Genomic DNA, 12,834 nt, shown 5'->3' with positions numbered 1-12,834 from the left:
TCGACTCGTGAAATCTCCCCAGGTGCATTTATATTTCTCCCATATTGACCATTTCTTGCCTGTAAAATGTCCAACTTTGTTAGTCTCAGGTTGTTTTACGGCTGCTCTTGCACAGAATACTCCCCCTTCCCCCTCCTTCCCTTTGCTTGAATTAAATTTAGAAAGAAAATGATTTTTATGAGAGTCAGGGGAGTGGGGATAAACGGATGGATTATCTTTAGAAAGAGAAGAACTAGCTCATTAAGGTGAGCTGTATCTCACAGCAATGTTCTGGTAATTACACAGCACATAATGTCAAGGAAAGGCTGCAGCAAATATGCCATCTACTGGTTAGACCACAATGTGTGCATGTGACTGTATAATGTGTGTTTGTTTGTTGTGCACTTGTTCCTTTGTGTGACAAACACGTGGTGTAAGCATAGAAAATATATCTCAAAGTATACATTCAAAATGTGTGTACATTTGTGCAAGAATGTCACATGTTGAGTAGTTTCTAACATATAATAACATGTATGTTGATAGTGTTTGACTGCCATCAATTTTGCAATAACTTTCGCCGTATCTGTTAAGAGATTCCTGCGTGTTTCCTGATTCATGTTATTGCTTTAGACGTTCAAAAGCTACGTGTTTTGTACCTGCTTCTGCTCCTCTCCTAGGCTGTCCCACATGGAGGCCACAATCTTGGAGACGTCCCCGAAAGTGGCGTTGGGGTTTTGGCCCTTGATGGCCGCCTGGGTGTCTCTGAAGAAGAGAGCATAGGCTGACACAGGTTTCTGTGGCTCGTTGGGGTCCTTCTTCTTCTTCTTCTTTTGAGGTTTGGGTTTGGGCTTCATCATTTCTGCTGAGGCCCGCTTCTCACTGCTTATCTGGAGTCAGAAGAAGTGACGGACAGGGAGGGAGAGATGAGAGAAAAAGAGAGAAACAAATTGCTGGTCATAAAACAGTTGATAAAAAAACAACTCTTTTGCTGCAGCTACTAAATAGAGAAGATTGAGTAGTCTTTCAGTATGCAGCATATTTTTGAGCACGATGCATTGATTGGATACGATACTCTAGATTTAGAAAGGTTAAATATATGTTTAAAAAACCCTGTGCATGTGACGCTCAGCATCCTTGAAATAGTCGAATAGAACATTAAATTAACGCTGAAAAGAGGGTGAAAGCGGAAGAGTTCTGCGAAGAGCAGCCGCAGCTTGTTCTGAGAAGAGAAAACAGATCAATTTACGGACATGGGTGAATGAAGACTAACAGGACGTCAGTGAGACAGGGTAGCCTCTGGGGTGTTAGAGGGGGGTAGGGAGGTGTGGTACAGGAGAAACTGTCCAAACATGAGATAGGGAAGAGAGAGTCCTGGGCTAATTAAAATCTCACGTATTATTTTATCAGCGATGTTAAGTGGTTGTGTCATGGATATTTTCAGATTTTCTTTCAATCTTTCTTTTGTCTCGATGTAGATCACAAAGCATTCGACTCCACTTTCTGAGGAAACCATAAAGAAAGGGATTAAATCTATATTTTTCATAGGATGTACCCGGCTGGTTTGTCAACAATAACACACTGCGATCTCACTACATTTTCAGGAGGCAAAAACTGCTCTCATCTGTGTGATGTACTCGATCCAATACACATGAATACATTTTTTTTCCCCGTGCAGGGCTTTGACGGGGAGTCAAATCCAGGTCACCTGATCCTGGTTGCGATTCTATATGGAAATTGCCTTCTTTGCTGAGGAGAAAACACATCAAGCACGGGAGAAGGAGGGAGAGGAAGGGAGTGGGGAGTGAGAGAGAGGAAGATAAGGAGAAAGAGAGAGAAGAGGTGCAGCTGAGGGAGGATGGCGAGGAAGAAGTGACGGCTTGATGTTGTCATTAGTATCAGTGGAACATCAGTTAACCTGATTTCTTGGTTGCTATAAAGGCAGGAAAAACAATCCAATTTCCATCCATATAATAGAAGATATAATGACATACTGAATATATAATGATATTCATTGGTATTATGTCAAATGAAGGATGTTTATGTGCACTATTTACGGGTGAGGGGTTATGGAGAGTTAGTCAAATGTTGCTTTGAGTGAAATGAGAGTGAACTCCTTTGTTTTTGGCAAAGGCAGCTGATCTCCAAAGCCAAGTTCCTATTTCATCAGGCTGCATTTTAGAAATTTTAACAGCTTTGAACGTTCTTTCATATTCCACTGATCCTGGGTTTCAGTGTTAAAACTCAGCAGGGGGGAGAACAAACCATGAAAAAGATTTGTCCCTGTGTGAGTATCAAACAGCAACTTGAGGACATTTAAAGACGTTCACATCCATCTAATGCATACTTATCATGGGATTAAGCAACAGCCATGTTTTTCCATTTAACTGTCAATTGGAAATGACTGCCTTTGTGAAACAATGCGATTTTCAAAGCATTTGCAGCCAAACAACACACTGTATTCCACACAGCATGAAATTAACTAATCAAAATTCAAGGTCCAGGAGCACATTTGGCAACTAAAGAAAAACTTCAAAATGGCTTTTGTGCTGTGCGGAAATGAATGGATGTTCTCATTCAGGGTGATGCGAACGTCTTGCTTGTCTATTTCACAGCTTACAGGTAATATTCATTTTTTTGTGAGTACGCCTGGTTTCATTAAAAAATAATCATCCCTCACTTTTAGGCAATGAGGCAGAAGACAGGCATTTGAAACGACATCTGTTCCACTCAAGCCTTTGAAGTGAAAATAGAATAAAATAAAGGTAGAGCTAATGGAATGACAAAATAGAAAAAAGAAGGCTAAATAATCTGCAGCAAAATTCACATGTACTCATACAGAGGAAAGAGAGATGGCACATAACAGCTCACAGCTACAATCAACCAGGGGAACAAGGGGCATATTATTTCAGTTCTTTATTCATTTTCCTCTCCTATTGTACAAAATTCATGTTATTTCATGTGAATTTATAGGAGGCCACCTGAAATATCAAGAAACTGTAAGGCTAAAAAAAAGAATACACATGGCTCAGCATACAGTACCTCTAAAAAGAGTACAATAAAGCCAAACTCACTACAGTACAACAGTGTTACAGGACAAACCCACCCTTAGATCCTCCGTTAGTACATAATCAACCTGGGATTTTCAATCTGCTTTTAATTTCTCTCAAACTATCTAATCAACATTTACTGCTGTCAGGGGTTTCCTACATTTCCCAGAAGATCTGTAGAAAACAAACAAAACCCAAATGGGTCGGAACTTCACTGCAAAAAAGGACAATTAAAAATAACCTAAGAGAATATTGTCTTGATTTCACTAAAATATAACATCTATTTTTGGGCTAGAGCTGATTTAAAACAAGAGTGAAAAGTAAGCTGCCTGACTGTCGCACTCAAATCCCAAACGTCTTCAAGAAGCAGGCCAATGTAGGGTATATTACGATGTAATATATTTTTATTTATATATATATATATATATATATACACACATATATAGTGAGAAAGAGTAATAATTACAACATCTGTCACACTTAAAAGACAACTAATCTTGCTTCGAGATCCTTTATCTTGAATTTCTGCTTTAGTTTTATATCAAGTTTTCTTTTTAACTAATTTTCTGGTCAAATCATGTTTTACAGCAATATTTAAGATAGTTTTAAGAAATCTTATCTGAAATTTCTCAAGATTAATATTTAGTTTGTTTGTAGGAGGGCATTTTTAGCAGTGGCTCTTTGGATTTTACACGACCAGAATATATTTCTTACTCAAGTATTTGATGCAGTGGTAACTTTTGTTTCTTCCGCTGTCTCTTAATCACAAACATATTCATCGCAGTGATTTTACAAATTATTGCTGATGGATAAACAAATAACCACTAAAGTTTAGTGGATACATGGTGGTTATTTGTTGAGTGTCTAAACAATATCAAGCTAATATTCACCGCAGGTGCAGAGAACAGTAATGATTACGACAGCTGTTGATGCGAGTTGAGAAAAAAGGAAAGAGTCACATCCCTTATTCATAACGCACCATCTTGTGGCTGCATTGCATTCTGGTCTATTTTCTGATACTGTCAGAGGAGAGATTGGTATCTGGTCTTCTTCGACGATGGATTTCTTCCTGTGTGACTGCTCATGCAAAATGGTTTGTATAGTCTGTAGAGTAACCCTTTGATTCTGATGTGCTGACACTGGATCCTGGCATTTAATATTCATATTTTATACTGTTGGACATTTATCTCCTGAATCGCTCTAGTTGTGCTGGAGATATCCACGTTTTACATGATGTAATTTTGTCTACCTTTGGCCAGATATCCACAGTAATAGGAAACATACATGAATGAATACGCTCCGAATAACAGACTTGATGACATGTGCAAGTTATTATGGTTATAGGTATTTTCTCACCTGAACCAATCGCGGCATGAAGTTGTCCCAATCATAGGAGTCACTACTGCAGTCAGTTTATTTATTTAGCCCCAAATCACAATTTATTTTTTATCTTCAGTTTACAAGTCACTGAGGAGCAGGCAACATTTCATTTTAGTAACTTACACTGCAGTGAACATGTGCAGAGTTCTGCTTCAGGTCATTTTCTTCTTCTTCTTCTTCTTCTTTTCTTCTTCTTCTTCTTCTTCTTCTTCTTCTTCTTCTTCTTCTTCTTCTTCTTCTTCTTCTTCTTCTTCTTCTTCTTCTTCTTCTTCTTCTTCTTCTTCTTCTTCTCTTGCTCTACTTTAACTGCAGCTTGCAACCCAAACCGCATTATCAGGCTAATCCATCTCATAGAATAAAGGTCACAAAAAAATAGAAGTGTCTATTTAGATGGAAATATAACCTATGTGCAAAAGGGGAAATACATTTTTTTTTAAAAGTGTTTTTCAAGCCACACTTAGTCAAATGTTAAATGTTGCACATTTCTAATCAAAGTAAACAGGATTGTGAATGTGAGCAAAATATTTTGATGTCAGCTTTCGGCACATGGAAGTTTTCGAATATATAATATATATTTATAAAATATAATTTTCTCTTTAGTTTTTGCTGCTTTTCTCCACACAAGAGGACATACTTCACTGATGCTCAAAAACAAGTTCAGTTCAGCTATATTTTAAAGACCACAATGTAGAGACAGAGCACATTGCTAGGTAGGACCATCCAGTACAGAGCAGTACATTATAAATATATTTTGTACACAGGTTTTTTAGCAAAAGACTGAACTATAATGTCAGCCTTAGCTTGCTCATCCCATCAGCATTTCTGTTGTCTGAGGGGTGGGGGTGGATGTGGGGAGACAGATAGGGAGGAGGGGGTAGCTGTAATTCTGAATGGACAGCACTGCACTGGCAAGACAAGATTAGAATTGACAGCCTGATAACTGCGTCACTATCAAAACAGCAGAGAGAGACAGAGAGACAGAGAGAGAGAGAGATAGAGAGATAGAGAGAGAGAAGAGGAGAGAGAGCGAGAGAGAGGAGAGAGAGAGCGAGAGAGACAGAGAGACAGAGAGAGAGAGGGAAGAGAGAGAGAGAGAGAGAGATGAGAGAGAGACGAGGGAGAGAAAGGGAGATATAGACAGAGAGAGACTAGTTAAAGAGAGATGAGAGAGAGAGAGAGAGAGAGGAGAGAGAGAGAAAGAGAGATAGGAGGGATGGAATAATCTCGGAGAGCTCTCCGCTCTCGTACTCTACTTTTCTTTCTCTCTCCTCTCTCGCCTCTCTCTCCTCTCGCTCTCTCCCTTTCTCTCTCTCTTGCTCTCGCTCCGCTCGCTGCCGCTCTCGCACTGTTCGCGTTTTATCCCACCAAGAACCCCTCGCTCGTTGATGTAAGGCGCAGATGAAAGGAGGGGAGGTGGGTTGATGTAGAGAGAAGAGGGTTGATAACAAAAAGAAGGACGGGTGCAGACGCAGAGACCGACAAGAGTTTAAGAGACATGAAAATTAGACGATAAAATCAGGTAATAGTATGGGAGAGTATAAAATTGTTTGTCCAATCACAGCGTCCTGAATATATGCATCATCATCATCATGTATACTGAGCAGCAAAGTGGAGAGTGCTGCATGGCGTATTGATTTCAAAAGGCCATAAAAACAAACAGGAAGTACTCAGAGGTGATGCACAGATACACTTTCTCTTTACAGTGATGGTCATTACACCAATGCACGATGCAGAGCACAACACTAAATCAAATCTGAATGCCATCCACTTCCACAAGTCTATTACACTTCTGTGGATTTCAAGCCAAACAACTGTAAAATGGGAATATTCACACAAGCACTTGCTTTCAGTAGGTTGTACAGTTAGTTAGTGTGCAAGCATCAACAGAGAACACACGACAAACCCTTTCTTACAAGCTAGTTTTTGCACTGGCCTGAAGAATGAGCCAAAGAACGACTGTGATACAGAAGAAGCTCTTTAAAAATGAAAAAAATAGCAGTTCAAGAACATCAATCAGGATAGTGAAGTAATCTTTGAACAAGGACCGACTTGGAAAAAGTAAAAGTAGTTTTAACTCGGGGACTTTTTCAATAATGAGACCACGTTTAACATGGATCTCCTCAGTATTGAGGTGCATAAATGTTGAACTTTTTAAAGTTTCCTTTTTAAGAGGCATGAAAGAAGCTTATGACATGCAGTATATTTTCTATGTAAAAATGATAATTCGGCTTTGGTTAAAGTAAATAGCAGTGTCAGAAAGCAATCCTTTATTATAGCCTATATATATATTATTATATATGTATTATATTTGTCTATGAAATGTATGGTCTATAAAATGGTCTCAGATTTACCCACAATGGAAAGAAAAGACATGGCCACCGTATCTACACTACTTTGTGCATACAAACCTACAATGCAGTGATGTGAAAATGACAGTCATCAGACACTACACCTGTCAGAGATGAATCAAGATAACGATTCATGCCATATCTCAAACTCCAGCTCACTATAGAGCAAACAGCTGAGGGGTTTATTATACAGGTGAGGGATTGTTTTCGGACACAACGTATGTAACGTATGCTAAACAGCGACACATGTGGTCACGAGTGACAATTACAGAATTATACATTTTCCATTATTCCTTTTAAAAACATCAACATTCGGCAACCTACAGATTTAAATTGTCCACCTGATGAATCTAAGTCCAACATTCAATCTCTTTTTATTGAGAGTGATTTATTTTACAATTGTAAAAAATGTATATGTGATACAGTGGAATAAATCTCTTCGACAGTACGAGCACGGACCTCTCCGCACCAGCATACTGGAGAGAAGCACGGCTTAGTGCAGCTGTTACAGACTCTAAGCCTTTGTGGGTTTATAAATAGATAAATGGCCATGGTTAGAGAAGCAGCAGTGAGAATAATGTAATTTCAAGATGCCATATATAATTTTTCTGCAATTTTCACCAGCAGCTATAACTCGCAGCCTTTAAGAAAAAGTGGTTTCCTGAAGGTTGTGTAGTGCAACAAAAACATCAGAGCACAAAGTTATTGTGGCACATGTCTTTCATCCAAAGTCAGCAGCTTTAAAAATGTAAAAGCGTGTGTGTCAACTGAATCATCCACCCAGTTGTTAGCTGCAGCCTTTGGATGCCGGCAGTTACAGAAAGGTATGATACTTGATGAATACTATCCAAAGTTTTTCTAACATCATGTATTTGAAATGCATTACAGCAGGTCTCAACTTGACTGTATGATCTGATGATTTTGGAGGCGGAGAAAAATGCTGCAGTGGGTTTTGAGAAAGAGTAAGCAAGTCTTTGTTAAGTTTCCATAATTAGGGTAGGGGATCATATGGGCTTACATTTTGTTTTTTTATGAGAGGCTTCTCGTTGTTATTTAGAGATCGGTTTCACCTCACATTTCAAAGTGCCCCTGTATGTAATGCTGTCAAGATTGCGGCCCTACAAAATGTTGGCAGGCAAGATGAGAATGTAAACAAAGCTGTTTGAGATCTGAATGATTCAACTTCTCTCTAAACTAAGACTGCGTGTAGACGTCATGGATGGAATCCAAAATACACGTTGCTTGTTAAAATAGTTTGAATATTACACATTGTGTGATAGTCAACCTAAACTTTGTCAACCTAAACTTCTTTTCCATGTTTTATACAACCTGTCAATTATTTTCTCAATTCCCCCCTGTGTTAGTCTTGCTTTTGTGTATTCCCATCATCTAGTTCACCATGAAGGCTTGATGGATTAAAATATGTCTTAAAATATATACCGTGCCCGACTCATCTGGAAGCGATTACAGCTCCATGTCAGACTGCCCATCTGTAAGCAATGAGCAGGACTGCATGTCAAAGCCGCCGCACAGATCTCTGAGTAGAACCAGGCACTTGTCCAGAGAGCAGCACTCATCAAATAAAAATACAGCCCGGACCAAACAATAATGAACCGGAAGTGCAGATTCATGATCGTGATCTCAACGACATGAAAGGACGTCAGTGGGAATCTTATAGACCTCATCCATAAAGAGCCCATTATGGAATTTGTATCCAGTTCTGGTATCATGCCATTACAAATATACAAGGTTTTTATGATGTGGAGTATTTCATTAGTGTTTTTAAACATGTGGGCTTGCACTACTGAGCAGGCAATGTGGATTTGATTCCAACCAATATTCCTATAGCAGACATCTTAATTCTAACTCCAGCCCAAAGCCGTTGCTGAACTAAGCAGCATGATTTATTTGACTCTGGAAAATGACTGACAGCTCTGAGGAGCTCCTCCCTACAAGCTCTGCCTAACAGCACTGGACCTACTTAATCAGCCTAAATTGCAAAGTTGAGGCCCTTGTATTTGGTAATGTGGTGAAAACAGTGGCAAGTGAGAGCTAATTAGATTAACAGTAGTTTAACGAGCTGTTGGAGGGGCCCCCGCAGATTGGATTTTAATAAATAGTGGCAAAAGCATCTGCTATGCACTTCCTGGCTCTGCTGGCATCCTAATTGGCCCCAGTAGGTTGCTGTAGCTCAGCACTACACAGTGCAATTTAGGAGGGGGGAAGGCAAAATGTTTATCTTCAGTCCAGGTAAGTCTGGGAAATGAAATAAAAATATTTTATGATCGTATTGCTTCACAGGCAATGCTTTATTAACATTAATACAACACTTACACCATTTCTAAGACTTTTATCACCACGGAACATCCGCAAAATGTACACAAAGCAAAATAAGAGAATATCTCAAAGTCCAAATATTACAGATTTGGACATATTCATCTTTCTCTATTGTTTGTTTTCAAGATGAAATGTTCCCATGATGAGCTCTTTGTAGAGGCAACAGCACAGAGAGGAAAAAACAATTAATCAAACATGAATGAGCGACCATAGCAGGGTTATTTCCATAGCAACAGCCCGAGGGGACAACTTGAACCCTTTAATGTGAGCTGGTGATGTCTCTTTGTAAACATCTGCGCAGCGGGGGGAGAAAGCCAATGAGAGAGCCTGGCAACAGAGGCATCACAGGGCAGCAACCTCTTGGTAACAATCGAAGTTTCCATTATCTAGTATTGAAAGGACCTAAAAGTGCTCTGCAATATTGTATTCAGGAGCATTTGGAGTTGATAAGCGTCTTTGTACCACTGCTGTTAAGTGTCCAAAAACATTGAGGTAGTTTACAGTGAAGCCCGCAGCTGCTAAAAACAATATGCAAATGATCAGGGAAGAGTGGTGTTTTAAAAAATAAGTTAATTTTTGTCGACACAATGTTTTTTGCTGCTTGAAGAATCACTAAAGAACTGACATCAAGGCCATTTATACAAACGATATTTCCTGATGTTATTCCTCTTACATCAGGCAACAAATCACAGTCATAATCTCTCTCATACTCATGCCTTATGCAACCTGCAACCAGTCGGCTCTCTCAGCCTCCAGCTGTGACCAACAGAAAGCAGTACGCTAGTGCACAAACAGTACAAACTGCTATTATCAAGGGTCGCTTGTTGGTGGCCATAAAGGCTCTAGATTAATTGTCATTCCGCAAGTCTCGGAGAGAGGAGGGGGGTAAATGTTGTCAAAGCAATCTGTTGTCTTTACCCATTGATGTGATGAAAATAGATTAGTTAAAATCATCAAATCTACGACAAGGACTTTAGAGTTATAAGAGAAATGCATGAGGAGAAGAAAAAGAGAGTCTCATGCAGAAAGCACAGGAAGTGCCCTCATTGCGGTCTGAAAAGGCCTAGCGATGCCATAAAGAGTAAGTATACAGTAGCAGAATAGTAATTCAGCACACCACAACGGTCAGGGCATGTTAAAGGGAACGGCCTGTAGCCTAAGTCAACGATCCCTTGTACTAACTTTCAATCAGTTCACAGTGAAGTGCACACAACAAAACATCCCAATTCCAAAAACCTTTTTGCTCCTCCTCAGTGCTGAAGCAACTCATCAGTGACAACGCAGCATGTGGAGTCAGGCAGCACCTCCGCTGGCAGGAGCAGGTATCCGTAACCTTCTTACAAACACTCTTGTCCCAAACCTCAGTAGTTCCTTGGGCGAGAGTAATGGCTTCTTTGTGCCGTGCTATTGTAGAATCACAGAGCGGTTAATTGAAACAAATGACTCTAATAATGGGACATTATCCCCACAGGCTGGCTTTGTGGTGGGCCTAATTAGCGTTGCGGTGGTGGTGGTGAGGAGGACGAGTCGCCACGCTGATCCCTCAAAGGAAGCAGCCGAGGCCCCCTTTTAAGTGGGCAGTACGGGAATTTCCTTCTTGCAGCGTTTAAGGGTGTTGGACTTATTTCAAAACCAGCGTGGTAAATGTAAACATGTCTAGTCACCCCCCAGGTCCCTCCGAGGGTGAGTCCCGCTCTGTTTGGCGCTGTGCTGTGGCTGCCTTCCCTTTCCTCTCCTGCTGTTCTAGCCTTCCTGACTGAGTAGTTCAAAAGGTTTGAGGACGGGAATTTTTTTTTGACATATTAAATTAGACCAAATTTGATTAGGGCTGCAACTTAAGATCACTTTCTTTATTGTTTAAATGAATCAATTAATATTGTGCTCTACAAAATGTCGGAAGATAGTGACAGACGCTCATCACAGTTTCCAAAAGTTATCATTTCAAATTGCCTGTTTTGACGACCCAGCTGTTTAAATGTTAAAGGTCTTCAATTCAAAATCATATAAAACAGAGGAAAATCAAAATTCTTACATTTTCGAAGCTTAACTAATAGCTAGTATTTAAAAACAATTCTTGATAAATGATTTAGATGCATTAAAATAATTGTTGATTAATATTCCGTTGACTGACTTAATGATTCAATAAACCAAAAGTTGTGATTATTGCCAACTCTTCCCCTCATTGTCCTCTCGCATGTCATCACGGTCTCCTTTGGAGCGTCAATGTCCCACAACTAATGTGACAACATGAGATATTGTTTTCCAGATGTATTTTGATCACCACTGAAATCTGTTTTTGCCATTCCTAATTGTTTACCCTTGTACAAGATGATCCCAGAAAGTCAGCTGTAATGCAATGTTCAAATCTCTGTGACCAAGCTGTTTTAAATATTCATTAGTCGTAACAGTCGCCTAAGGTTATTTGAATTAGGACCATGAATATTCATGAACTGCAATGAATGTGCATTTGTTTTTAATGCTCAATCTGTTAATACTCCTCTTCATTACTTTACTCCGAAGCCTGCATAATAAGATGCGCAAAACAAAGCTTTACTTTTTTAAAGCACAATTCTCTTTGGAAGCCTATTTGTTTCGGTTTAAATGAAACGGGAGTGCCCTACCAATTATCTCGCTGTCATTTCTCTTGACAACTACAAGACACATTGTTCACCCCTGTTGTGGAGTGTCGCACTGAAGGGCATCTGTCTTTTCGTGAAATGAAAAGCCACAACAGAAAACATTTCTACTGTTACAAAAAGTGATTTATCTGGGAACGTCACCGAGATGTCATATCTATCCCAGTGAAAGGCAGCAGAGCAAGCGGGTCATATGAGATATGTCTAAAAACCTACACTGGAAAAAAAGATTGCTGTTTCAATTTAAAAAAAACACAAGTAATCCAGCTGCACGGAGCATGTGAAGTCAAGTCAAACTGCAATTTTCAGTGACATTTCTTTCTTTTAGATAAAGTTTATTTTAAGGTAGTTCTTCTGATTCGATAGTAGGCCGCTGGATTTCACTGCGATCACTTTCTTTATATTCACCCATTTGCTTTCAGTGCATTTTCATTTCTATATATATAATATATTTGACTTGTCTAAGATCTTTCAGGCTTAATCGGATCTTTTTAATGGCTTGATAGTGTGTCTATGTAACTCTCCCTGCGCTGTCAATAAACACAGATGTCAATATCGTTTTTATGTTGCTGCATTAAAATAGTTATGGCCTTTCTCCCCGCAGTCTATGTCCTAGATACCAAGTGATGCAAAAAGAATTTCCTTTCACAGATTAAATGAAGTCAAGCTCACATAACCTTGCAGCAATCAGTGACTGAAGACTGATCCTGGAAATAAAGGCAAACACACACACAGTACAAACACACTGTACTACGCTGTATTGCACAGATCAATGAACTCAGTATTTCCGCGTCATAATTTTTAATAAGCTAGGTTGAGGGGAGTTTGATTTTTCAAAGTTAAAGCTCCACTAATCTATATTTTCAATATTATTAATGAACAACATGACGTAAAGGGGTCACTCACGATGATTTATCACCTGACTGTAGCTTTTCAGCCTCTTTTATCTAATTGTTTTGGTTCACATCCTGATAATGTATTGTTCAGTACAGCCAAACCTGCTGTAAACCTGTTTCCAGCAGCGGTAGCTTTCAGAAAAAACAGCTCTGACAACCCCGAATGTATTGTACGAGCTGAGCACCAACAGCAAACAAACAAAGTTAGCAA

The 12,834-nt window shown here is 39.4% G+C and overlaps 1 protein-coding gene across 3 annotated transcripts in view; it reads right to left on the bottom strand.

Annotated features, from left to right (window-relative positions):
* Window positions 1–12,834, bottom strand: part of LOC115011123 (thymocyte selection-associated high mobility group box protein TOX-like) — a 72,544-nt gene that overhangs the window by 7,307 nt on the left and 52,403 nt on the right. For all 3 annotated transcript variants that reach the window (XM_029436097.1, XM_029436098.1, XM_029436099.1), the window contains one exon: window positions 636–866. In XM_029436097.1, the coding sequence (XP_029291957.1) occupies window positions 636–866 (231 nt within the window). The remainder of the gene's footprint in view (window positions 1–635; window positions 867–12,834) is intronic.

This window comes from Cottoperca gobio, chromosome 7 (genome assembly GCF_900634415.1).
Source record: "Cottoperca gobio chromosome 7, fCotGob3.1, whole genome shotgun sequence".
NCBI lineage: Eukaryota > Metazoa > Chordata > Actinopteri > Perciformes > Bovichtidae > Cottoperca > Cottoperca gobio.
The sequence above is the reverse complement of the archived record's forward strand: the minus strand, read 5'-3'. Positions and strand labels throughout refer to the sequence as shown.